The sequence below is a fragment of the Dendrobates tinctorius genome, unplaced genomic scaffold (assembly GCF_039654945.1).
Source record: "Dendrobates tinctorius isolate UK_male_01 unplaced genomic scaffold, ASM3965494v1 ptg000046l, whole genome shotgun sequence".
In the NCBI taxonomy this organism is placed as follows: domain Eukaryota; kingdom Metazoa; phylum Chordata; class Amphibia; order Anura; family Dendrobatidae; genus Dendrobates; species Dendrobates tinctorius.
Window position 1 is genome coordinate 16,635,022 of NW_027361714.1, and position 25,050 is coordinate 16,660,071.

Here is a 25,050-nt window from a genome sequence, read left to right on the forward strand (position 1 = left end):
AGATCCCCTGTGGCTCCATGGGATCTTAACATGGTCTTGGAAGCCTTGACAGGTTCACCCTTTGAACCCCTACAGGAAGCTCCCGTGTCTTTGTTGTCCTGGAAGGTGGTATTTCTCGTAGCCATCACCTCTATTAGGCAGGTTTCAGAATTAGCGGCATTGTCCTGTCGTCCTCCATTCCGAATTATTCACCAGGACAAGGTTGTTTTGCGACCTCCTCCTAACTTTCTTCCCAAGGTGGTATCGGCCTTCCACCTGAACGAGGATATAATCCTTCTGTCATTTTGTCCCTCTCCAACCCATCTTCTGGAGCGTTCTTTGAATAAGCTAGATCTGGTCAAGGTGATAAGGATCTATCTCGCCAGGACCGCTCCTTTCAGGAAGGCGGACTCGCTCTTTGTTATCCCCAATGGGGTGAGAAGAGGCCTGCCGGACTCTAAGGCAACAATTGCCCACTGGATCAGAATGGCAATTCTGGAAGCCTACCGGGTAAAGGACAGGGTGTCCCCTGCTGGGGTCAAGGCCCATTCAACCCATGCGGTGGGCGCCTCCTGGGCAATACACTTAAACAAAACCGTTGGCACAACCCTGTAGTATTAGCGGTGCTCAAGTAGGATCCCAATCCGTGACTCGTGATATACAAAAACTTGGCACACACTTGTGGATTCTGATGCAGAAAAGTGATTGATTTTAATAAAGTACAGTACATACAAATAGACGTTTCGGTCTATGACCTTCATCAGTGTACTGTAGGCATGAAACAAAAATAAAAACAACAATAAACATAGATACAAAGAAAGTATATACAAAAAACCGGGTCACTCGAGCAGAATCGATCATAAGCATATGCAGAGACATCAAATTCATTAATGCACATATGTGTAAGGTGTAAATGAAAAGGGAATAGTGGTGGAAACCAAGGTCTACTAAGTAAGAGAGACACATACCGTGAGACTGTACTGTGAGCTCAAAAATAACTGGGCATAAATCTAGAAATCCTATGAGGAAAAGGGGTATTGTTATAGGACTTAAGGTACACTGAGTGATGGGAGTATAACATACCCGAATTACATACCAATAAATGAGGAGGCACAAAAGGACGTTTCTCTGCAAAAGAGAACATATGGAGCTAATGAAAAAAGTCCCATGTCAAAATATAGATAAATTAAGTATCCATAAGGGCTTACCGTTGCTTGTAAATAGTAAATGGACGCGGTATCCGCCGCAAGTCAATAGCGCTATGTTATTGGGGAGCGTCAGGGTTTATATCCCTGAAAAATGTGGAGGCTGAGTGAAGGAGCGCAGACCGGAAGTGCGCAACCGGAAGTGAGCCTGTCGTGCGCTCCACTAACATCATCGTGCGCTCCAGGCACTGAAAAATGACAGGGAGGGGGCGTAGATAAGAAACGCCAGTGTGTGTGTATGAATACTGATGAGTGGGATGGATTGGGAGGAGGTGCAAGGTGATGACTAGGTTACCATAGTAACCGCTAGAACGTAGTTACAGGAAGTGCCAGGGAATAAGGCAGGGAAAGTTCAGTGCTCTGGTGACGGTGATTTCAAGACAATTCACAATTGTTGGTTCTGAAATAGAGATGAAAACAGATTAGTATGCGGTATGCAAATTTTAAATACATAGTATGTTATCATATAGATCATACCGCCTCGTATCCCAATAATAATATCATATGATAGCCCATATATTAGCCCATAGATTGCAAATATGGTTACGATGGAAGGAAGGATTGTATATCATAGTCCTTATTTAACCCCTTGGGCGCCAGGGTATTGAGCTCATGAATCCAGTAGGCCTCTCTTCTTTTTAATATATTAATCCGGTTACCCCCCCTGCGTGACGGATGAATTTGTTCTATAACTTGGAACTTCAGTTGTGCAATAGTGTGTCCAGCAGTAATAAAATGATGAGGAACCGGAAGGAGCATATTTTTACATCTGATAGTAGATTTATGTTTGGATATCCGATCCCTTATGTGCTGTGTAGTTTCCCCCACATATAATAAGCCACAAGGGCATTTAATGATATATATCACAAAAGAGCCGTCACAGGTATAATACTCTCTAATATCATATTTTCTACCTGTGTGGGGGTGATGAAAGGTATTTCCTTTCTGAATGTTATTGCACTGTGTGCACTGAAGGCAAGGGAAGGTACCATATTTAGGATTTTTAAGAAAGCGTTGTTGACTATAGGGACGAGGAGAGCCTATGTCTGCTTTAATTAAAATGTCACGTATATTTCTGGGTCTCCTAAAACAAGGGAGAAAAGGTTTTTTGAAAGCCTCTATATTCGGGTAGGCAGTTGTCAGAAGGTGCCAGTGGCGTCTTATGTTAGAATGTATTCGATAGGCTAGGGGATGGTAATCATGTACAAATGCGATCCGGTTGGTTACCTTGGGTTTGGGAGGGGAATTTAAATCTAAACTATTCAATGTGTGTGATGGATAACCCCTCTCCAAAAACTTAGTACGCATCTTATTCATGCGTACTTTCTGTACCTCCGTGTCTGAGACTATCCTCTGAACTCTTTTCAATTGCGATTTGGGGATAGCATTCTTCATTTTTGTCGGGTGAAAGCTTTCGTAATGAAGCAAGCTATTACGATCAGTTGGTTTTCTAAAAAGATCGGTGGAGAGGTTGCCCAAGTTGTCTTTAATGACTAATGTGTCCAGGAAATTGATCTGGTCATTATGATGTGTCATTGTAAAGCTGAGGCCTGGCCAGGATGTTTGTAACATGGAGAAAAAGGCATCCAAGGTGTCAAGTGATCCACTCCAGATGCAGAAGATATCATCGATGTATCTCTTCCACACTATAGAATAGGTGCGGAAGAGCGCATCTTGATATATGACACAGTCCTCAAGATGGGCTACGTAGCAATTAGCATAAGGGGGTGCAGTGTTAGAGCCCATCGCGGTCCCCCTAGTCTGTAAATAATATTTGTCCTCAAAAAGAAAAAAATTTTTTGTTAATACTATAGACAGGAGTTCACAGCAGAGGTTAGTCTGTTGTGGATGAAAATTAGACAATTCAAGTAGCCTACGTACTGACTGGATACCCTCCGTATGAGGAATAGACGTGTATAAATCTTTGACATCAAATGTAACCAGGATAGCATCCTGGGGAATTGGGCCTAGATTATGGATAATATCAAGGAAGGCTCCTGTGTCTAGTAGGAAAGATGGTGTTGATTTTATGAGAGGTGTCAGAATTTTTTCCAAGTATTTCGAGATGGGAGAGAAGATGGACTCTGTAGAGGCCACAATGGGTCTACCTGGTGGATTATTTAAGTTTTTGTGTATTTTAGGGAGAATGTAAAAGACAGGTGTGATTGGAGATTGTTTAGTTAAATAACCACAAGTTTTGTCATCCAACATTCCACTAATTTTATATTTGGATAAAGTGTCCTGGATTAATAGTCTGACTTCATTGGTAGGATCATGAGGAAGTGGTTTATAAACCGACGTATCGCCAAGTTGGCGATGAACTTCATCTAAATACATGGATTTGTCTAGAATTACAATGGCTCCCCCCTTGTCAGCCGGTTTGATGATAATCTCCTTATCATCTTGTTGGGTTTTGAGAGCTAGTTGATCCAGTGTAGTAAGGTTAGACTGGAAATGGACCTTGCCCTTATTGATATCACCCCTGAGGCTCTGAAAAGTGTCATCAATGAACGAGATGAAAGTCTCTAGGGCATGAGACCCCATGGGTGGTCTATAATTACTCTTATTCCTAAGACCCAGGCTGTCGGATGATATCAATGGTGAGTGCGACGGTATAGATTAGTTTCTATTATCAATAACACTAGAAAAGTGTAATTTAAGTCTTAACGATCTATAGAACCTTTGAAGGTCCATATCAAGATTGAATGTGTTATATTTATAGCTAGGACAAAAAGAGAGACCCCTCTGTAGCATACGATGTTCCGCTATACCTAGATTTTTTGATGAAATGTTAACTACAAGTGGGTCATTACCTGCGAGCGGGTTATGCGACCAAAGTCCGTGTTTCTGCGTAGGTCTCTTCCCCCTCCGGGTCCTCTTCTTTTTGAAGGTCTGCGTCTCTGTCCTAAAAAATGACTTGATGGGGCCTGTCTCTCGTAGTCTGAACCTGAGGAAGAAATGTCCGTGGTAGACCTGTAATTTGAGTGAGTGTGGAAGTTCCCGGAACTGTAGGATTCTCGCCATTTATACACTCTGTTCTGTTCGTAGTCCTCCGTATCTCGAACAAATTTATTCCTTTTCCTTGTCTCGGTGTCCCGTCGATGTTGCTCAATGACGCTGTTAATCTTGGTTTTCAAATTGTTGAATTCCTCAGTGGTAGTTGAAGATGCTAGCTGTGTTTCGATGTTGGAAATCTCTTCCTTGCACTTAGTGATTCCCAGGTGCAGATGTTCTAACGTTAGAGTGATAAGGTCAAAGGAGCATTTATTAATAATTTGCTCAAACCGCGAGCAAAAATCATGTGAATCACTGAAAAGAGTGGGACGTAAGGGGACCCGTAGCCCCCTAGGAATCCTCTGAACTTTGAGGTATTCCGTTAGAGTGACACAGTGTAACTCAAGGTTAGTGCATCGCCTGAGTGTTTTCTCCAGATCACGACCTTTGGTCTCTTTAGGAGGAAGTCTAAGGAAATCACTCGGCAAGGTAGACTGTGCTATAATGTTCGATGTCTCCTCTGCATTATACGAAAAAGTCAATGAAGACATAGCCCAGAAAGGGTGTGCTCAGCGTAAGGGTTACTATAATTAAACAAAACCGTTGGCACAACCCTGTAGTATTAGTGGTGCTCAAGTAGGATCCCAATCCGTGACTCGTGATATACAAAAACTTGGCACACACTTGTGGATTCTGATGCAGAAAAGTGATTGATTTTAATAAAGTACAGTACATACAAATAGACGTTTCGGTCTATGACCTTCATCAGTGTACTGTAGGCATGAAACAAAAATAAAAACAACAATAAACATAGATACAAAGAAAGTATATACAAAAAACCGGGTCGCTCGAGCAGAATCGATCATAAGCATATGCAGAGACATCAAATTCATTAATGCACATATGTGTAAGGTGTAAATGAAAAGGGAATAGTGGTGGAAACCAAGGTCTACTAAGTAAGAGAGACACATACCGTGAGACTGTACTGTGAGCTCAAAAATAACTGGGCATAAATCTAGAAATCCTATGAGGAAAAGGGGTATTGTTATAGGACTTAAGGTACACTGAGTGATGGGAGTATAACATACCCGAATTACATACCAATAAATGAGGAGGCACAAAAGGCCGTTTCTCTGCAAAAGAGAACATATGGAGCTAATGAAAAAAGTCCCATGTCAAAATATAGATAAATTAAGTTTCTCTGCCTTATTCCCTGGCACTTCCTGTAACTACGTTCTAGCGGTTACTATGGTAACCTAGTCATCACCTTGCACCTCCTCCCAATCCATCCCACTCATCAGTATTCATACACACACACACTGGCGTTTCTTATCTACGCCCCCTCCCTGTCATTTTTCAGTGCCTGGAGCGCACGATGATGTTAGTGGAGCGCACGCCAGGCTCACTTCCGGTTGCGCACTTCCGGTCTGCGCTCCTTCACTCAGCCTCCACATTTTTCAGGGATATAAACCCTGACGCTCCCCAATAACATAGCGCTATTGACTTGCGGCGGATACCGCGTCCATTTACTATTTACAAGCAACGGTAAGCCCTTATGGATACTTAATTTATCTATATTTTGACATGGGACTTTTTTCATTAGCTCCATATGTTCTCTTTTGCAGAGAAACGGCCTTTTGTGCCTCCTCATTTATTGGTATGTAATTCGGGTATGTTATACTCCCATCACTCAGTGTACCTTAAGTCCTATAACAATACCCCTTTTCCTCATAGGATTTCTAGATTTATGCCCAGTTATTTTTGAGCTCACAGTACAGTCTCACGGTATGTGTCTCTCTTACTTATTAGACCTTGGTTTCCACCACTATTCCCTTTTCATTTACACCTTACACATATGTGCATTAATGAATTTGATGTCTCTGCATATGCTTATGATCGATTCTGCTCGAGCGACCCGGTTTTTTGTATATACTTTCTTTGTATCTATGTTTATTGTTGTTTTTATTTTTGTTTCATGCCTACAGTACACTGATGAAGGTCATAGACCGAAACGTCTATTTGTATGTACTGTACTTTATTAAAATCAATCACTTTTCTGCATCAGAATCCACAAGTGTGTGCCAAGTTTTTGTATATCCTGGGCAATACACAACAGGGCATCAGCCATGCAATTGTGCAAGGCTGCCACATGGTCGTCCGTGCATACCTTTTCAAGGTTCTATAAGGTCCACACCTATCCTTCAGCGGACGCCAGCCTAGGCAGAAAAATCTTGCAGGCGGCAGTGGTGAGTTCTCCAACCTGAAGAAAGGTTCTGTCTTTTCCCACCCCAGGGACTGCTTTTGGACATCCTACGGTTCCTGTGTCCCCCAATGAGACGAAAGAGAAAACCGGATTTTGGTTGCTTGCCGTAAAATCTGTTTCTCAGAGTCTTCATTGGGGACACAGCGCCCTCCCATGATTTTATTACGTGTGATGAATATATGATTTGCATGATAATGTCTCCTCCTACTGCTTTTTCACTAACTGATTGTCCTACAGCCAGTCGGAGGGGTGTATACTACGGAGGCGGAGTTAACTTTTTTCATGCATAGTGTCAACCTCCTAGTGATAGCAGCACACACCCACAGTTCCTGTGTCCCCCAATGAAGACTCTGAGAAACAGATTATACGGTAAGCAACAAAAATCATGTTTTGGCACCCGTAGTGAATAGCAGTGTGAGCGGCATCTTCTTACTTCCGCACCTGTAGTACCTCCAGGAGTATTAGTGTAGAGTACTTTCTCCTAGATATGAAGGAGGGTGGATCTTCCTACTGCACGTGCTCACAGGCATCTTTCCTACATCATAGGACAGATTTCTGTCAGAGAAACAAGTTGGCGGCCATTTTAATCCTCTAGTGATTATCTCACTAAACAAGCGAATGTAATTTGCTAATAAAATGTAGTCTGAATCGCCATCACATGACTCGGAAGAGAACCGGGTCAGTGCTGAATATTGAAGATGATGGCACTCACTCTCTTCGGGGCTCTCGTACGGTGTTATGACACGTGAGCCCAGCTCCCAATCAGTGCTGGCATCACTTTCTCTGCCTTTGTACAAATTGAATATAAAGAGGCAGTGAGCAGCTGCAGCCCTGACTTCCTCTTCATGTTCAATTTGTTCGAAGTGCCAGCACACAAGTAAAGTGTAAACTTTTTTTATTTTAAGAAAGGACAAACATTTAGATCAAGAAGGGGTTGTCATAGTAGTGGACAACCCCTTTACAACTTTGGTCATAATAGTATGCCCACGTCGAAATCCTGCCCTTTGTTGTGGGCTTTGGAACATGTCAGCTGTTTTCAACAACTGACCTGTGCCTCTAACAGCTGCGGGTGGAATTGTGATCCACCTGCGGCTGTTAACCTGTTAAATGCCGCTGTCAATCAACTTGCACTTTCCGGAAGTGTCTGCATGACAACCAGAGGTCTCCAGCAGATAGCCAGATTGCTATGAGCCCCGCCCGGTGGTTGGTGCTCATAGCAAGAGAGCATTTCTGCTACACACAGACGATATGATCATTGCCTGTATGTGGCAGAGCCGATCGGGATATGGCAGCTTCTAGTCTCCTATGGAGGCTATTGAAGCATGCAAAAAGTAAAAAAAAAAAAAAAAAAATTTAAAAAAATATTAAAGTATAAAAGTTCAAATCACCCCCCCTTTCGCCCCATTCAAACTAAAACAATAAAAAAAATCAAACACACACATATTTGGTATCGCCATGTTCAGAATCACCAGATCTATCAATATAAAAAAAATTAACCCGATCGCTAAACAGCGTAACGAGAAAAATTTTAAACACCAGAATTACGGTTTTTTGGTTGCCACTACATTGCAATAACGGATAAAAAATTAATATCTACACCACTTAAAAAAATATTATGCCCGCCCCCCAGCCCCAGATCACAAAAAATGGGGACGCTACGGGTCTCAGAAAATGGAACTTTTTTTTTTTTTAAACCAAAGTTTGGATTTTTTTTTCTCCACTTAAATAAAAAAGAACCTATACAAGTTTGGTGTCTGTGAACTCGTAATGATCTGGAGACTCCTAGTGGCAGGTAAGTTTTAGCATTTAATCAACGTGGTAAAAAAATAAAAATGTGTAATTGCCCTTTTTTGCAATTTCACCGCACTTAGAATTTTTTCCCCCCAATTTTCCAGTACACCATAGTTTAAAACCAATGGTGTCGTTCAAAAGAACAACTTGTCTCACAAAAAACAAGCCCTCACGTGGCCATTTTGTCCAAAAAATGAAAAAGTTAAGGCTTTGGGAAGAAGGGGAGCAAAAAAAACACAAATACCTCCGGTCATGAAGGGGTTACAGCACCCTCCAGTGGCTTTCTTTCACCTCTGGAGTGGTGCGTTCCCCGACAGGTTGCTGTCTTCTGCTTTTCTCTGTGCCACTCTGGTCGTCTTCTGTTAGGCTACTTTCACACATCAGGTTTTCGGCGTCAGGCGCGATCCGGCGTCGTGCCGGATCCGGCAAATGTTTTGTAAAAGCTGATGTGCCGGATCCGTTTTTCTGCCGGATCCGTCTTGTTCTTGACAGAAAAAACCGGATCCGTCTCATCCGGTTCATCCGTTTTTCTATCCGTTTTTCGACGGATTACGCCGGATCCGGTTTTTAAAATTGACCCTTGTGGCCTTCCGAACGGGATTGGCTACTGGAAAACTATATATAGCGTGTTCCTACAGCCCTTCTTTGACAGGTTGGAGAGGAGAAAGTGCAGGTTGGAGAGAAGAGCAAGTTACTGGCGAAGATGGATGTTGTGATTGGAAATATTTTGAAGAATTTGGCGGATTTTATAGCGGAGGCGAATCGTTTGAGGGTGATTGTTCTGGAGAAGGAGAGAGCGAGACAGCAGCGCATCAGGCATCGTAGACGACGTTTGTGGATCCACCCCATCACAGCCAAGAGAATGACGCGTGGGGTCTATTCTACACTCTGCATGGACCTTCGACGAAACCCGGATAAATTTTTTGGATATGTTCGGATGAAAATGGAGAATTTTGATTACTTGGTGGAGCGCATTGCACACCTCATAAGAAAATCGGACACCTATTGCCGCTTCTCTGTTTCACCCGCAGAGCGTCTGATGGTGACTTTAAGGTAAGCCACATTTATTGGAGATGCTCGCATCAGAGCACACTTTCACTGCAATCTTGTTGGTGGTAGTTTGTATCTCCAAGTGTTATAGCTGAGTTTTGGTATGTAATGCTGTGATTTAAAACTAATTTATTATTGTTTAATTCCCCACAGATTTCTTGCAACTGGAGAATCCCTTTCGTCACTGCATTTCCAGTACAGACTCGGGATTTCCACCATATCTGGAATAGTGAAGTACACATGCCGTGCACTGTGGGACTCCTTAGCTGAAGAGTTTTTACCAGAGCCCACAACAGAGAGGTGGATTGAAATTGCTGACAAGTTTCAACAGATATGTCAGTTTCCCAACTGCTTGGGCGCTGTGGACGGGAAACATCCGCATTGTAAAGCCAGCCGGATCGGGATCGGAATATTTCAATTACAAGAAATATTTTTCAATTGTCCTCATGGCCATCGCTGACGCGGAATACAAATTTATTGCTGTTGATATTGGGGCCTATGGCCGCTCCAATGACTCTCAAGTTTTCAAACTGTCTGCCATGGGGCGTAAACTGTATGGAAACACCTTCCAGTTCCCACCACCTAGACCGCTGCCGCAAACATCTGGTCCACCTATGCCATTTGTCTGTGTAGGGGATGAAGCCTTCCAGCTGTCAGAACACCTTTTGAAACCGTACTCTAGCAGAGGATTGACAAGACCAAAAGGCATTTTTAATTACCGCCTCACAAGAGCAAGAAGAATGGTTGAATGTACCTTTGGTATTCTGACAGCCAAATGGCGGGTCCTATTGACTGCGATCAACCTCAAGACAGAAACTGTTGACGAGGTGATCAAAGCTTGCGTGGTACTCCACAATTTTGTTATCTGCAAGGAACCCATTTCCATTGAGGACACCTCTGAAGAAACCACCTTGCAAGATTACTATGACATTACCACTAGAAGTTCTGTGTCGGTTTCAGTAATGAGGGACAATTTTGCACTATACTTTGTCACCTCAAGGCAGAGTACACTGGCAGGATGACAGAGTGTGAAAGATTTGTCCCAACCAAACTTGTGTACCTTCTGTACCAACAGTATATACCTTTGCCAACCAAAGTTGGCTATCTTGTCAAGTTCTCTATTTTTAGCTTTAGGCCACAGGTGTGTACCTGGTTGTGTTTTATGCAAAGTATTTCACCTTTTAACAAAAGTTGTGTACATTGTTAGGAAATCACCAACAATAAACACAACTTTTTAGGTGAAATACTTTGCTTCAAACACAACCAGGAACACAACTGTGGCAAAAAGCTAAAATTTACCCACAGTTATATACCTGGTTTTGAATACCTTTTTACCTTCTAAATACCCTGTATTTAACCTTTTTTTTAAACATATTTCGCCGCAGAAAGAAATGACAGACAACCAGTGTAAACAATAATTTAACTTTTATTTAAAATATTTTTTTTTGTAAACTGTTTTTAAAGTTAAAAAAACTTTTTTAATAAAGGTTTGAAAAAAAACTGGCCATTTTTATTACAAAACACACATTACAAATCTGTGTAGTGTGGGGTGGAAATACTGCTGGAGGGGCTGCGGGACACTTCGACACTGGGAGAGTGGAGAGAGGACTGGGATCGTGGTGGGGAAGGAACAGTTAGGTGATGGTGTGGAAAAAGCTACAGAATGGGTGGACATGTGGGAGGCAGAAGAGGTGGTGGGCGGTGGAGTGGAGGGTTGGGCAGGGACTGTAGGAGCAGATGATGTTGATGGAAAGTTGTATGGGGAAGGAGTTTGGTACGGGGAAGGAGTTTGGTACGGGAAAGGAGTTTGGTACGGGGCAGGTTGCTGGAAGTGGGGAGATGTCTGGTACTGGGGAGGTTGCTGGTATGTAATAGGAGGGGGAGGATGGAAAGTGGCTGTAGGGGGTGCAGATGTAATAGGAGGGGGAGGATGGAAAGTGGCTGGAGGGGGTGTAGATGAAATAGGAGGGGGAGGATGGAAAGTGGCTGGAGGGGGTGCAGGTGGAGGAACTACAGTGGTGGGAGGTGGAGGTTGGGAGGTAACCTGCTGTAGAGCACCGTGGCACGAATGCATTACATGCATCTGCTGGGTAGGAGATAGTGTTGCCATGCGCTCCACAACAGACCTGAAAAAGGTGTGGTTTGGCGAAGATCTTGCTTCTGAATGCATGGTTTGCAGAAGTGTCTTCACCTCCGGAATGCTGGAGTTGATCTGCTGAAAGCCTGCGGAGATTTGCTCTGACAAGACTTTTAGACAGTTCTGGAAAGATGCATTCAGATGCAAGAACTCTGGCGCATAAGTCTTTTCCTGACCCCTCTGCCGCTGCCGCCCAGTACCCGCAGGTGTACTAGAGGTGGCAGGGGCAGAAGGGTGGGGTAAAGGGAAAGCGATCTCCTCACCAGCAGCTTCATGTAATGTAGGCGGCCACGATGCTCCTGTGCTGGTGGATGGGACAGATGGGTCGAATGTGTGGGAAGGCTGGGAAGGTGCAGATGTACCGGGGCGGTCGAAGTGTCCCTCGGTGACGGTCTCCTCAGGGATCGCCTCAGAAGGGTCCAATTGTGCAGGCTCCCGAGTGCTGCTCACCGTGCTGTGGAATAAAGAGAAAAAAAAACAATTAAAATAGTGACATGGTATGGCCCTGGCTGAAAAAAAAAAAAGTTACATCTAAACATTTTTTTTTCACATGTGGTGTGTAATATTTACCTTCTGGTGACCATTGTATCCCGGAGGAACGACAGGGCTCGTGCGAACTTGTACTTGCTCCTGCGTCCTCCAGATCCACTCGGGGCCCGCATCTCTTTATTGAACTCCTTCTTGAAACGATCCCTCACAGACCGCCACCGCTTCACAATTCTCTCCCCTGAAACGAGAAAGGACAAAGTGGTTAGTATACAACATCAGTGTTTCCCAAACTCCAGTCCTCATGGTCCCCAGGGGTCATGTTTTCAGGATTTCCAAAGTAAATAGAAATCCTGAACACATGATCCGTGGGTACCACGAGGACTGGAGTTCGGGAAACACTGGTTTAAATCAAGCAACCGGTACTGTATATACTTACGCTCTTTAATCTGGGCCCGAGCTTCGAGGTCCTCCCAGCGGTCCACAAGGAGCGAACAGATTTCCTCCCAGAGTCGTCGGGTAACGATAAGGTCAGCATGGCGGCGGTCAGCCATATTCCAGAGCGGCTCCCATTCTCTGACGAGATCGATGAGGCGGTCCACATCAATCCCTCCATCCTCACAGTCAGAGTCGGGAGCATGCTGTGAAGGCTGTTAAAGAAAAAGACAAAAATAACATAATTAGCCTCCACAAAAGAAATGAAATAAAAAGTGCAAAAAAAACAAAGCAAAAATATTTATACTTACACGCTGGTGACCGCCGCGTTGCTGTCGCCGACGACCCCGGGAGGCACTGCGAGGACCTCTTGGCCGAGCACCAGATTGGGAAGACTAGAGAAGAAAACAAAAAATGTTATGTCTTTGGATGTAGGCATTTGTTTGCTGTGTGTGGTCTGCAGAACATTGTTTTCTATGTGTTGTGTGTAGTGTGATGTTGTGTTTCTGCGTTTGATGCAAAAAACTTACCAATTGTGAGCTCACTCCAAGTGTCTGTCCACCCCTTCCTTCTTCTTCTGGGAGCTCCTCTTCATCTTGTGATTCCTGTTTTGAAATAAAAGGCAATGAATAGACATATATTCCAGAGATGATGGATTTTGGAAATAAAAACTTACCGTCAAACGCTGACGATGCGAGGGAGGGCTCCCAGAAGAAGATGTGCTGTCTTCCTCATGGCCAGACTCCATGGCTGTGGGTGGTGTTCCTGCTGCTGCCATTGCTGCTGCTGCATCTATTGGGCGGCTGTTGAATAAAGAGAAACAAAGGGCCAATGAATGTCTTGATATTCCATAGCCCTAGTTTGGAGGAATGGGGGATTTGATAATTACCGTCTCTCATCTGCTGCTGGACTCCCCTCCCGTTGTTCAGCATGCTGCTCCATTTGGGGTGGTGCTGATGGTGCTGCTGCTGCAGATGTCTGCTGCCTTCTCCTGCTCCTGGTTCTTGGCTTGGGTGGCATGTTGGGTGTGGCTGAGGGTCACATTGTCTTGCTTTTATATATGTCTTGTGGGCAGAGCTACTGAGCATGCTCAGACCAAAAAAACCGGATCCGGCTGTCGCCGGATCAGGCACATTGCGGCGCTCATAGGCTTTCATTGTATGAAAAAGCCGGACACGCCGGATCTGGCGTGTCCGGCTTTTTCGCCGGAGACAAAAAACGTTACAGTAGCTGTTTTTTCCAGACGCCGGATCGCGTCACATTGCCGGATCCGGCGAAAATCGGATGAAACGCATGGCCATCCGGCTCGATCCGGCACTAATGCAAGTCAATGGGGGGGAAACCGGATCCGGCATTGCATTTCGCCGGATCCGGTTTTTGTCAAAAGCGCCGGATCGCGCCTGACGGCGAAAACCTGATGTGTGAAAGAGGCCTTAGATGTGACTTGTCGGATCGCTAGGGTTTCATTGAATAAAAGATAAGGTTTTACTGAAACTTGCCCACAAAAATGTCTAGCAATCTGATCAGCGCCTCCTGCTCTATAACATCCTGCCTGCAGGTTAGATCTTATCTGAACTTGACAAGTTCCCTTTGATGATGCCTATAAAGAATGTTCTTTTCCTGGGCTCCTGTCATTACACACATAGTACAGAAGGTAGATCAGGCTGGTCTAGTCCTGATTTTAGCCGTTTGCCTTGAGACTGATGTGTTTTTTTTTTTTCTCCCTCTTTGTCTTTCTGTTTTCAGATTGTACAGTTCATTGTGACCTTGGTGCAGAATAACAGACTAGTGAGTCTAAAGAGGAAACAGTAAGAACATTTTGTTCATTGTCTATTCTAGGCCCTAAGAAACATGCAGATACTAATATTTTCTATTCCTATTCTGAAGGTCGTTACTTCTGAACACAAAAAGTTCCCCTAAAGCCACTATTCTACAGACAATGGTTACAGAAACCGGAGCAGACAGCCGCCATGTAAGTATCTTATAGTGTAGTAGCCCACAGCTCCATTTCATGTAGTGGATATGATCTGAGAAATCCCCTTCTAACCCCACCACACAAGACAGCCCTGCAGTTTTAATGTCTTCATGTGTTGCTCTGACAGGCATAATAGACTGATTTACAGAGTTATTACTTTCTAGTCAAACAGTCCAGCAAAAAACATAAAAATAAATTGATTTACAAAATGTATAGGCAAATAAAACCACTTTCTCCATTATAAACGGTCCTTTCCGCCCCCACTCAAAAACAATACAGACTTGGTGAACAGTATTGGCCAAAGTAAAAAAAAAAAAGTTTGATCATGTGAAAGTAGCAAAGCATAATAATCAATATAGATGATGCCAAAATTTTACAGATTCAGAGAATAAAGTTTAACGTCATTAAAGGGGAATAAAAATCTATTTTAACCCACATTCTGTCACAAACTAGAGCAGGGGAACCTCAGGCCCCAGGGCCATTTACGGCCCTTGATGACCTTTTATCAGGCCCCCGAACAGATTCTCAGGAACTGCATTCTTGGGCAGGGAGCTGTATTTTTATTGCCACAAGCTCATTAATTTCTTCTTGCTCTGTTAGCACACACACTCAGTGTTCACTACTAAACATTGAAGGGCATGCAATGAAAGTTTAAGTCATGAAACCAGTGCCAGAGTCAAGATGTACTTTGTGGGCGGAGTCTGTACGGCCCCCGAAGGATGGTATAAATATCCAAATGGCCCTTGACAGAAAAAAGATTCCCTACCCCTGAACTAGAGGCTCCTACCCTCCGTCTGTCCATTTATGCCACTTCAGGTGACTACAGTGGGACCTCATGTCCTATGACTCATTATACTTCTGCATGCTAATCTTCCATTCTTGGTCTTTACAGCACAGATCAGAGAGCTTGAGTTGCTTCTTGCTCTTTAGGCATCCCAGCCCCCTGACCAAGCTTCTGACTCACTGTGTATGTTTGATGTTCCCCTCTTATTCTCTGCTGCCTCCACACTCCTAGAGAATCCTAGGAAGGAAGCACACACCCAGCCATGACGGTACATGTACTCGTTCTGTACTCCTGCACAGCTCTTGTGGCAGACAACTAATCTAGACAGCAGTGAAAGTGAGTGGCGACATCACACAGTCAGTAGTGAACTTGGTAAAGGGGGGCTGACTTGCAAAAGGAGCAAAGAAGCAAGACCTAAGAGAAAATGTCAGACCCCAGTGTCCAGCAGCAAAGACTTGACGAAAGACCCAAAGACGGAAATAATAATCCTGTAATTTTGAATGGTTCATGTTTTGTAGGTCCCACATAGAACAGAAGAGATTTCTGATGATATAGTAATTTATGACATAACGGACAACATGGAAGTACAAGTGGAATCCTCCACCACCCCTGAAAATTCAGATAGTCCTTCTCCTGAAACATTAAAGTAAGTCCTCTTCTATTTGAAATTGTAGCATTTTTGTTGCTTTCTAAAGTTCCAGGACTAATGGCAGATAAAAAAAAAAAAAAGTAAAATCTGAATCCTTGTTGTTCCTACTAGCGGTAAGCTTTCACACGAAGTTGTAATAGTGGAGGATGACAGCGAAGATGAAGAGGTCCCAGTTGTTCAAGACCATAGCTCACATCTAATTGGGCCGTTGAGCCCAGTCCGTGAAGACATTTCAAGCCCATTGATGTCTGGTCCTCTGCAGCTGAATACCCAGTCTTCACTTAGCGCAGAAGACCCCTTCACCATTATGGATTCTATTCTTAATGAAAATGGTGTCATTTCCCAAAATATCAATCTCCTTGGAAAGTAAGTGTTCACAATCCTCTTAGATCTGTGTAAGTCACTGTAGTGCTGTAAAGTGTCCAGTAGGTTATTTAACTTTTTTTTACTCCTGATGTTTTTTTTCTTTTAATATGGCCTTATTTCTTCACGTGTTGCTTTTTTTTTCCCGTTGTTGCCCTTGCCCTCTACCAGTCTTCATACTCTTTCTGGCTAGAAAAAGAGGTCCCCATTTCGCCTAATTTTCATTGTCTGAGGTCTAATAGCATACAGAAGAATTAGGCTGCAAAGCCCCACTATAAATGGCCCCTCTCTAACAGGCCAATAAAACTTAGTGGTGGTCTGAAGTCTAAGTAAACTTTATTGTAAATCCCTATCTGTTTTCCACCATAGTCTAAGCCATTTTCTAATGTACTTGCATTAAAAATTCTCTGCCGTTCCCTACCTACACTAACTGCTGTTGTGTGTGTTGTTTTTTTTTTTTTTATAACCTACCTCCCGTATTTGTGCCACTGTCGCAACTCCTGATGATGCCATTGTTTCGGTGAAACGGAGTGAGAGACAAGTGCTGCATGGTTAATATTTTACAGGTCCTAAAATTATCCGCAAATGATGGTACCCCGGAGTGCTAACTTCAATATACCGAATAATGAGCAACAGGGCTGTGGAGTCGGAGTTAGTTTTGGTTGGAGTCGGAGTCGGTAGAAATGTACCGACTCCGACTCCAGCTTTAAAAAAAATGTATTAATATTTCATAATTGAACTTTCATATGAATTTTATTAAATGTTACTCAAATATATATGTTCTATCAAACTGAACAACAGTGATAAGCAGTTCTGCTGGAGATAGAGACATTTCTTACTACTTGTGTGTCACTGTTCTCCACTGCCCTTATCTAATCTTATACTTGGTTAACCTCATGCTGCCCCAACCCCCCTACTTACAATGTATGAAACTGAAAGTGAAAATGTGTTGCAAATTCTTAGTAGTAAAGCTCCTCCTCTAGACTAGATCATACTAGGTGTGCGTCTTCCAAGCATCTCACAGCTGCCTGCTACTCAGAAGAGGAAGACTGTAAGAAGTATTATCCTTTCAACAAACTTTGCATCAGTTAACTGTGAGTACATGAGGAATAATAACAGTATTATTGACCACTATATCAGTTGTACGACCTGGCAATAATTTTGTACAATTGTTTTTAGGAAAAACCATTGTCATTTGGATTGTGAATGCAGAATTAAAAACCTGAGAATGTCAAAGAAGCATCACATTAAATCAGCTGTATTTGAACATTTCACCATCACTCAAGATAGAAAACATTGTCTGTCAGTGTATGACAAATGATCCAGACGAAAACAAATGCTGTGAAGCCAAGATGAGTGCATATTCAGGCAAAGATAAAAATGCTCCTACCAAAGCTTCTAATGTAAGGAGACATTTACAGCGCTTTCATCCAGAAGTACTGAAAGCAGAGGATGAGAAAGACTGCATCCAAACCAATGAACCAGTGCCCAGCTCTTCCAGCCAAACAAAGGAGCAGAGAACTTTGCAGCCATCAGTTGCAAGATATTTTGTCAGTGACAAAGTTACTGTGACAATGACAGTAGATACATTTAAAAAACAGATCATAGAGCTTGTTGTAAAGGATAGTGTGCCTATTTCATTATTTTCACGATCAGCTTTATGTGTCTGAATGGGGAAATGGCACGCAAGCTTGGTGTTTCTCTGGAGAGAGAGTATTAGAAAATTAGTAATCGAAGAAGCTTTTAAACAAAAGAAAGAACTTAAAAAAACTCTCAAGGGACGCTTTCTGTTTCTTAAAATGGATGCCTGCACACGTCACAGAGTGAACTATTTTGCCATCAATGTCCGATTTGTTTGTGATAAAAATGAAATAGTTACCAAGACATTGGCAGTAAAAGACACCAAAGCTCATCACACCAGTGAGTTTCTCCAGGTCTTGGTGGAAAAGGTTCTGCAAGACTATGAACTTAAAAAAGAGCAAGTTCTTTCTGTCGTAACTGACAATGCTTGAAATATGATAAGTACTATTAAGCTAATGAATGAGTAATGATGGTGACCAGCAGCTAGCAGAACATTCTGGGTACACAGACACAGAAATGTTTGAAATAGAGGAACACAGTATTGTAACTGAGGAGCAAACTGAAGTTGCTTCAGATGAACAGCAACATGATAGTTTAGATGATCTTGTTGAAACTGTGTCAATATGTTCTTTCATTCATCACATGCGCTGTGTTGTGCATACGCTACAGCTGGCTATAAGAGACAGTCTGCAAGAAGGACATGCTGCTGCACTGATTGGCAAGGTGAGAAAATTGGCTACTGTTGCCAGAACCCCTAAAGTTAACTCAATTTTGAAGAGACGTGCTGGAAAAGGGGCAATTATTGATCAAGCCACACGATGGGGCAGTACTTACTTAATGATTCAGCGCTTGGTTGAACTGAAAACCTTTCTTGTAGACATGGCTAACCCTCAACTGACGCTAAATGAAAGTTAGTGGAATCAGGTGACAGAGCTGGAAAAATTGCTAGAGCACCCATTTACAGTGACTAAAAAATTACAAGCAGAGGACTTAACTCCAGGTATTTTCTTAAAGGAGTGGAAGAACCTGATGTTTTGCCTGTCCCAAAGAGGAGGGTTAATTGCAAGTGGCATTGCTACATCAATGAAACGGAGAGAGGAGCTACTATTACAAAATAACATTCTTTTGGCAGCTGTTTATGTAGACCCAATGCATCGGATTCTTCTAGATGATCAACAGCTAAGTAAAGGAAAAGAAGCTCTGTTTGAAATGGCAGTAAGGATGAAAGGGTTGCAGAACAGTCAGGAGGAACAAGAAGAATTTGGTCGTCCTGCCACATCTTCACCCTCATCATCAACTGATGAAGAATTTAATTTCGAAAAATATTTGGATCACAAGGACCGTGCAAAGCGTTCCCGCATAGAAGAAGAGTCATCCCCATCAAGGAACACAGCCAGTACATTTCAGCAGAATTTTTCATGTGCACTAAAAGAAATTGAGAAATTTGACCGTTCATCAAAAATAACAGTGCAACAAGCGATTCCTCTGTATCCTGACATTGTCAGAGATGTTGCCCGAGTGGTTACTGCTTTGCCACCAACACAAGTTAGTGTAGAGAGGTTGTTCTCTGCTCTCAAAATAATTAGATCAGATTTGAGGGCATCCATGAAGGAGGATCTGACAGAGGCAATACTTTTTCTGAGGACAAATTTATAGATTTCTTCTTATTAACTGCATAGAAGTGTTTATTGCATATTTACTTACAGTTTAGAAAAGTTTATAAAAGTTATTTGCTATATTCTAATTGTATTCTAATAAATGTAGTTTTTGCTCTAAGTGGTCTGATTACTTATATGATGGTGAGAAACTGAATAAGCACGATGTTTAATATTTTACAACAGTAAATTTGTTATGATTTGGCCATTTATGAAGGAGCCGGAGTCGGAGCCTGATAAAATCCAGGAGTCGGAGTCGCAACTGTGGCTTACCGACTCCACAGCCCTGATGAGCAATCTGTGCACAGACTCTTAACAGTAGAATTAGACAGGACAATTTAGGATGGTTACTTTAACAAATGCACTAAAGCAAATTGGTGTGAGATACATGAAGTGTGAATAGCATAATGGCTTTTGGAAATGAAAAAACACACAGAACACTTAGCACAAAAATTGAGAGCTCATCCACCAACGTCAAGGTAATCTCATGGATCGAATAGGTCAGGGACTTTAGTGCTTTAGTGCAATGACGTGCAACATTTGCTTTATTTACTATGTTAATTGTTTTTGGTATGCACTAGTTCAGACTAGCTCTTTATTCGGTCAGTTTTCCATTATTATTTTAGCAAATTAAGGAATCAACTTTTAATTTGACTACATAAAAATGTAATTTTATTGGCCTATTAGAGAGGAACCATTTCTAGTTTCCCCCTAGCCCTTTTTGTCTAGATATTACACCTTTCCCTGGTAACTTGTCTCCACCAGTGATTTATATCTAAGGTCTAAAAGTGATGCACAAAAACACTGCAGCTCCTAATTATCCATGGTTATAGGGTTGGTTGTTTTCACAAGGTTTCTAATTAATGTTACATGTACACAGCTTTAAGCTATTTTCTCTCATTTCTAGAGTGGAACTGATCGATTATCTTGACAGCATCGACTGCACATTAGATGACTTCAAAGCGCTGCTATCAGGACGTCAGTTCACCATAGACCGAGATCTGCTGGTAGATGTATGAACACTTTTCCGTATTGCTTAGATTGTAAAATTTTATTATAAGCCCAGAATACAGACCATTCTTGGGGGCAATATAAATGAAAATGTCTTTAACACAAACTAATGTACATGTATGTCATCACTTGGGTGCCCATGTGTGGAGGGGACACGAGGAGCTTAGATTCTGGCTGTTAAAAACATTGCTATTTGTCTGATGGAGCATTGGCCGAAACTGATTATTGCTGTGAACTATTAAAATGCCTCTTTAAATTTCTAACTGTTTAAATGGACTTCTAATGATCATGGCGTACTAGTGGGTCCTTCAATTTCAAGTGATCCAAATCTGAATTTTTTATTTTTTTACCTGACCTCTTAGAATATTTATTTACTTTGGTATTTTTTCAAGTGCTAATTTTGTGAATTAAAAACGTTTTAATTTTTATCGTCATTGGTTATTTTTTCATAGTTTGCTAACATCTTTAAAGCCTGAATTTTGGGCTTGTATGATTTTTTTTTTTTTTTTAATCATATCTCAGGGCTAGAATTAAGATAGAGATGAGAGAGGCAGAATTTTGTTTAAAATTGTACATGCCATTTTCCTGAAGCCCATGGCCAGGAGAGCAATATGTAGAGCAAGTACTCCGCCTCTGCCTGCACCACCGGCATTTTCATGAAGCCCATCACCAGAACACCTCCCAGCCCAGGGTCCACAGCATCGGACCACTCCTGCCTCTGCAGGCTTCCTACAACAGTTACCCTGCCTCCTGTGACCCTGCTCCACCTTCGTCGCCCCCAGAAAGCTAAAGTTGGACTTTAAGACGGACCCCCATTTGACACATTTAAAAATGTTTTTTTTCCTATTTTCCCTCAGAACATTTGCAATGCGTCTTATGGTCCGTTTCGTCTTATAGTCCACAAAATATGGTACATGTAATAATTTGTTTTTAGTCACTAGACATGTCCTTTCAAGTTTTTCAAAATAGTACAGTAGCTAAATTATCAAGCTATAAAATAAAACTATGAACTAGTCTTAATTAATAGTCTTTAAACTGACCCTTTATCATCAATTTGTCCCATCTACTGGGTGAAATGAAATCTTGTCCACAATCGCTTACTAACAATGGCCGTTTCCTTTTGTGTCAGAGTACCGTATACGAATATAAGCCGAGATTTTCAGCCCATTTTTTGGGCTGAAAGTCCCCCTCTCGGCTTATATTCGAGTCATATACACCAGGGGTCGGAGTGGGGCGGGGGTGTCAGGTCATACTTGCCCGTCCTGGCAAGGTCTCTTCAGCCCCCAGCTTCTCCACGATCTCCCTTCCTTCCTTCCTTCAGCGGTCATGTGGTACCGCTCATTAAACTCATAAATATGCGCATATTCATGAGTTTAATGAGCTGTGCCACGTGACCGCTGAAGGCAGGAAGGGAGATCACGGAGAAGCTGGGGGCTGCAGAGACCATGCCAGGATGGGTTAGTATAGCACCTGAGATATTCACCTGTCCGGGGTCCATCGCTGCTTGCTGCTGTCTGGCACATCATCTGTCAGTGACGTTCAGACACCAGAGGGCACGGTGACGTGGTTAGTAGGCGCCGTGCCCCCTGCAGTCTGAAGGTCTCTGACTTATGACGTGCCAGACAGCAGCAAGCAGCGATGGACCCCGGACAGGTGAATATCTCAGGTGCCAGCAGTGACACCGGCACCTGGCCCCAGCGACGGAGAGGTGAGTATGTCATTTTTTTTATTTTTAAATGCAGCAGCACATGGGGGCATAATCTATGGAGCATCTTATGGGGGCAGCATATAAGGGCATAATCTATGGAGCATCTTATGGGGGCAGCATATGGGGGTTTAATCTATGGAGTATTTTATGGGGGCATAATCTATGGAACATCTTATGGGGCCTTAACCCTTATGGAGCAACATATGGCGCATATTATTCTATGGAGCATCTTAACCTTTGTGCAGCATTATATGGGGCGTATTTTGTATGGAGCATCTTATGGGGCTATCAAGAACTGTATGGAGCATTATGTGGGGCTCCTGATTCAATATGGATATTCAAAAACATTTAACCTACTGATGTCTCAATTAATTTTACTTTTATTTTGCTTTTATTGGTATCTATTTTTATTTTTTAAATTTATCAGTAGCTGCTGCATTTTCCACCCTAGGCTTATACTCGAGTCAATAATGGAATCTCTTCTGTCAGTTGTCACCTTCATGGAAAAAGGAGAGATCCTAGCATCCATCGATATCAAGAATGCTTACCTTCACATCCCAATTTGTCCGTCCCACCAGCGGTTCCTGCGCTTTGCAATTCGCGAGGAACACTTCCAGTTCGTTGCCTTGCCCTTCAGACTCGCCACCGCCCCCAGAGTCTTTACCAAGGTCATGACTGCTGTCATGGCCACTCTTCACGCTCTGGGAGAGGTGGTACTGCCGTATCTGGACGACCTACTGATCAAGGGTCCATCCCTTCCAGCCTGCGAGGAATCCGTAGATATCACAGTAAATACACTTTCTCGCCTGGGTTGGAAGATAAACTTTGAGAAGTCTTCCCCAACACCGGCTCAGCAGATTTCCTTTTTGGGAATGATCTTGGACACTTCCCGCGGGTTGGTCATACTCCCTCCAGAAAAGGCACGAGCCTTACAACAGTGAGCGCGCACTCTTTCCCGACCAGTGTCTCATTCCATAAGTTTCAGCATGAGAGCTCATGGAAGGATGGTTGCAGCGATAGAAGCGGTCCCATTTGCTCAGTTCCATCTCCGCCCTTTAGAACATGAGTTGCTATTGCCTTGGGACAAGAACCCTTTCTCCCTCGACCATCAGTTCCTTCTGTCCCTGCGGGTCAGACAAACCCTCAAGTGGTGGACACTGAAATCCTCCCTGAATCAAGGGAAGTCCTTTCTCCCAGTACGATGGTCGGAGGTGACCACCGACGCAAGCCTTCTGGGCTGGGGTGCGGTTTTTCGTCACCAAATGGCACAGGGTCGTTGGTCAACTCGAGAGTCACGTCTCCCCATCAAAATCTTGGAGATATGAGCGATCAGACTAGCCCTACTCAGTTTCCACCATCTCCTCGCAGGTCACCCCATCAGGATCCAATCAGACAACGCCACGGTTGTGACATATATCAATCGTCAGGGGAGTACTCTGAGCAGGATGGCCATGCACGAAGTGAGTCACATCCTCCATTGGACCAACCATTCTCCCATCTCAGCAATCCACATCCCGGGGGTAGATAATTGGGCGGCGGATTTTCTCAGTTGCCAAGGCCTTGCCTCAGAAGAGTGGTCTCTTTTATCCGGAAGGTTTTCAGCAGATTTGTCATCGCTGGGGGACTCCGGATGTGGATCTCATGGCCTCAAGACTAAACAACAAGGTTCCTCGATTCATTGCCCGATCGCGCGATCCATGCGCCATCGGAGCAGACACCCTAGTTCTGCCAAGGCATGAGAATCATGGAACCTTAACTTGGCTCTTGGAGCCTTGCAGGAGGCCTCTTTCGAGCCACTGCAGGACGTACCACTAACTGTTCTCTTGGAAGGTGGTCTTTCTAGTGGCAATTACGTCAATCAGACGAGTTTCAGAATTGGCGGCTCTGTCCTGCCGTTCTCCGTTCCTGAATTTTCATCAGGACAAGGTAGTTCTGAGGTCGTCTGTCTTTCCTGCCCAAAGTCGTGTCGTCTTTTCATCTCAATGAGGAAATTGTTTTGCCTTCCTTCTGTCCAGCACCAGTCCATCGCATTGAGAAGGCCCTCCACACCCTGGATGTGGTTCGGGCTCTGAGATGGTACATCTCGCGGACGGCTCCCTTCCGCAAGTCAGATGCCCTGTTCGTACTTCCAGAGGGGCATAGGAAGGGTCTAGCCGCTTCAAAAGCCACGCTAGCCAGGTGGATTCACTTGGCTATTCAGGAATCCTACCGTGTCAGAGACACGCCTGTCCCAGCAGGGATTATGGCGCATTCTACCCGATTAGTGGTCGCCTCTTGGGCCATTCGGCACCAGGCGTCGGCAGAACAGGTGTGCAAGGCTGCGACTTGGTCCAGTCTGCATACCTTTACAAAACATTACCAAATTCATTCTCAGGCCTCTGCGGATGCAGCTCTTGGCAGACACATCCTGCAATCGGCAGTACCACAGCGTTAAGTCAGTGGTACATGGGGTATTAACAGTTTGTATGCTCCCCACCCAGGGACTGCTTTAGGACGTCCCATGGTCCTGTGTCCCCCAATGAGGCGTAGGAGAAATAGGGTTTTTTGTGTACTCACCGTAAAATCCTTTTCTCCGAGCCAATCATTGGGGGACACAGCACCCACCCTGTTTAGCCTATTGGATTACTGTATCGTTCTTAGGTTTTGACATAGTTATTGTTTAATGCTCCTACTGCTTTTTCACCATGCTGGGGAAATCTCAACCAGTGAGAGTGTGTATACTGCAGAGGAGGAGTTAATTTTTTCTATGTTCACTTAGTGTCCTCCTAGTGGCAAGCAGCATAACACCCATGGTCCTGTGTCCCCCAATGATTGGCTCGGAGAAAAGGATTTTACGGTGAGTACACACAAAAATCCCTATTTTTCACTCTTTCATTGCAGCCATTTGGTAAATTCAAAAAAGTTCATTTTTTTTCTCATTAATGTACACTCTGCACCCCATCTTTACTGAAAAAACAGAAATGTAGAAATTTTTGCAAATTTTT

At 43.3% G+C, this 25,050-nt stretch overlaps 1 protein-coding gene across 1 annotated transcript in view; it reads left to right on the plus strand.

The window, feature by feature from the left end:
- The window catches only part of HSF2 (heat shock transcription factor 2), a 99,914-nt gene that overhangs the window by 50,302 nt on the left and 24,562 nt on the right, over positions 1-25,050 (plus strand). Inside the window, exons 6-10 of the mRNA XM_073575736.1 lie at positions 14,087-14,148; positions 14,228-14,312; positions 15,618-15,745; positions 15,860-16,114; positions 20,255-20,360. Coding sequence (XP_073431837.1) covers positions 14,087-14,148; positions 14,228-14,312; positions 15,618-15,745; positions 15,860-16,114; positions 20,255-20,360 — 636 coding nt within the window. The remainder of the gene's footprint in view (positions 1-14,086; positions 14,149-14,227; positions 14,313-15,617; positions 15,746-15,859; positions 16,115-20,254; positions 20,361-25,050) is intronic.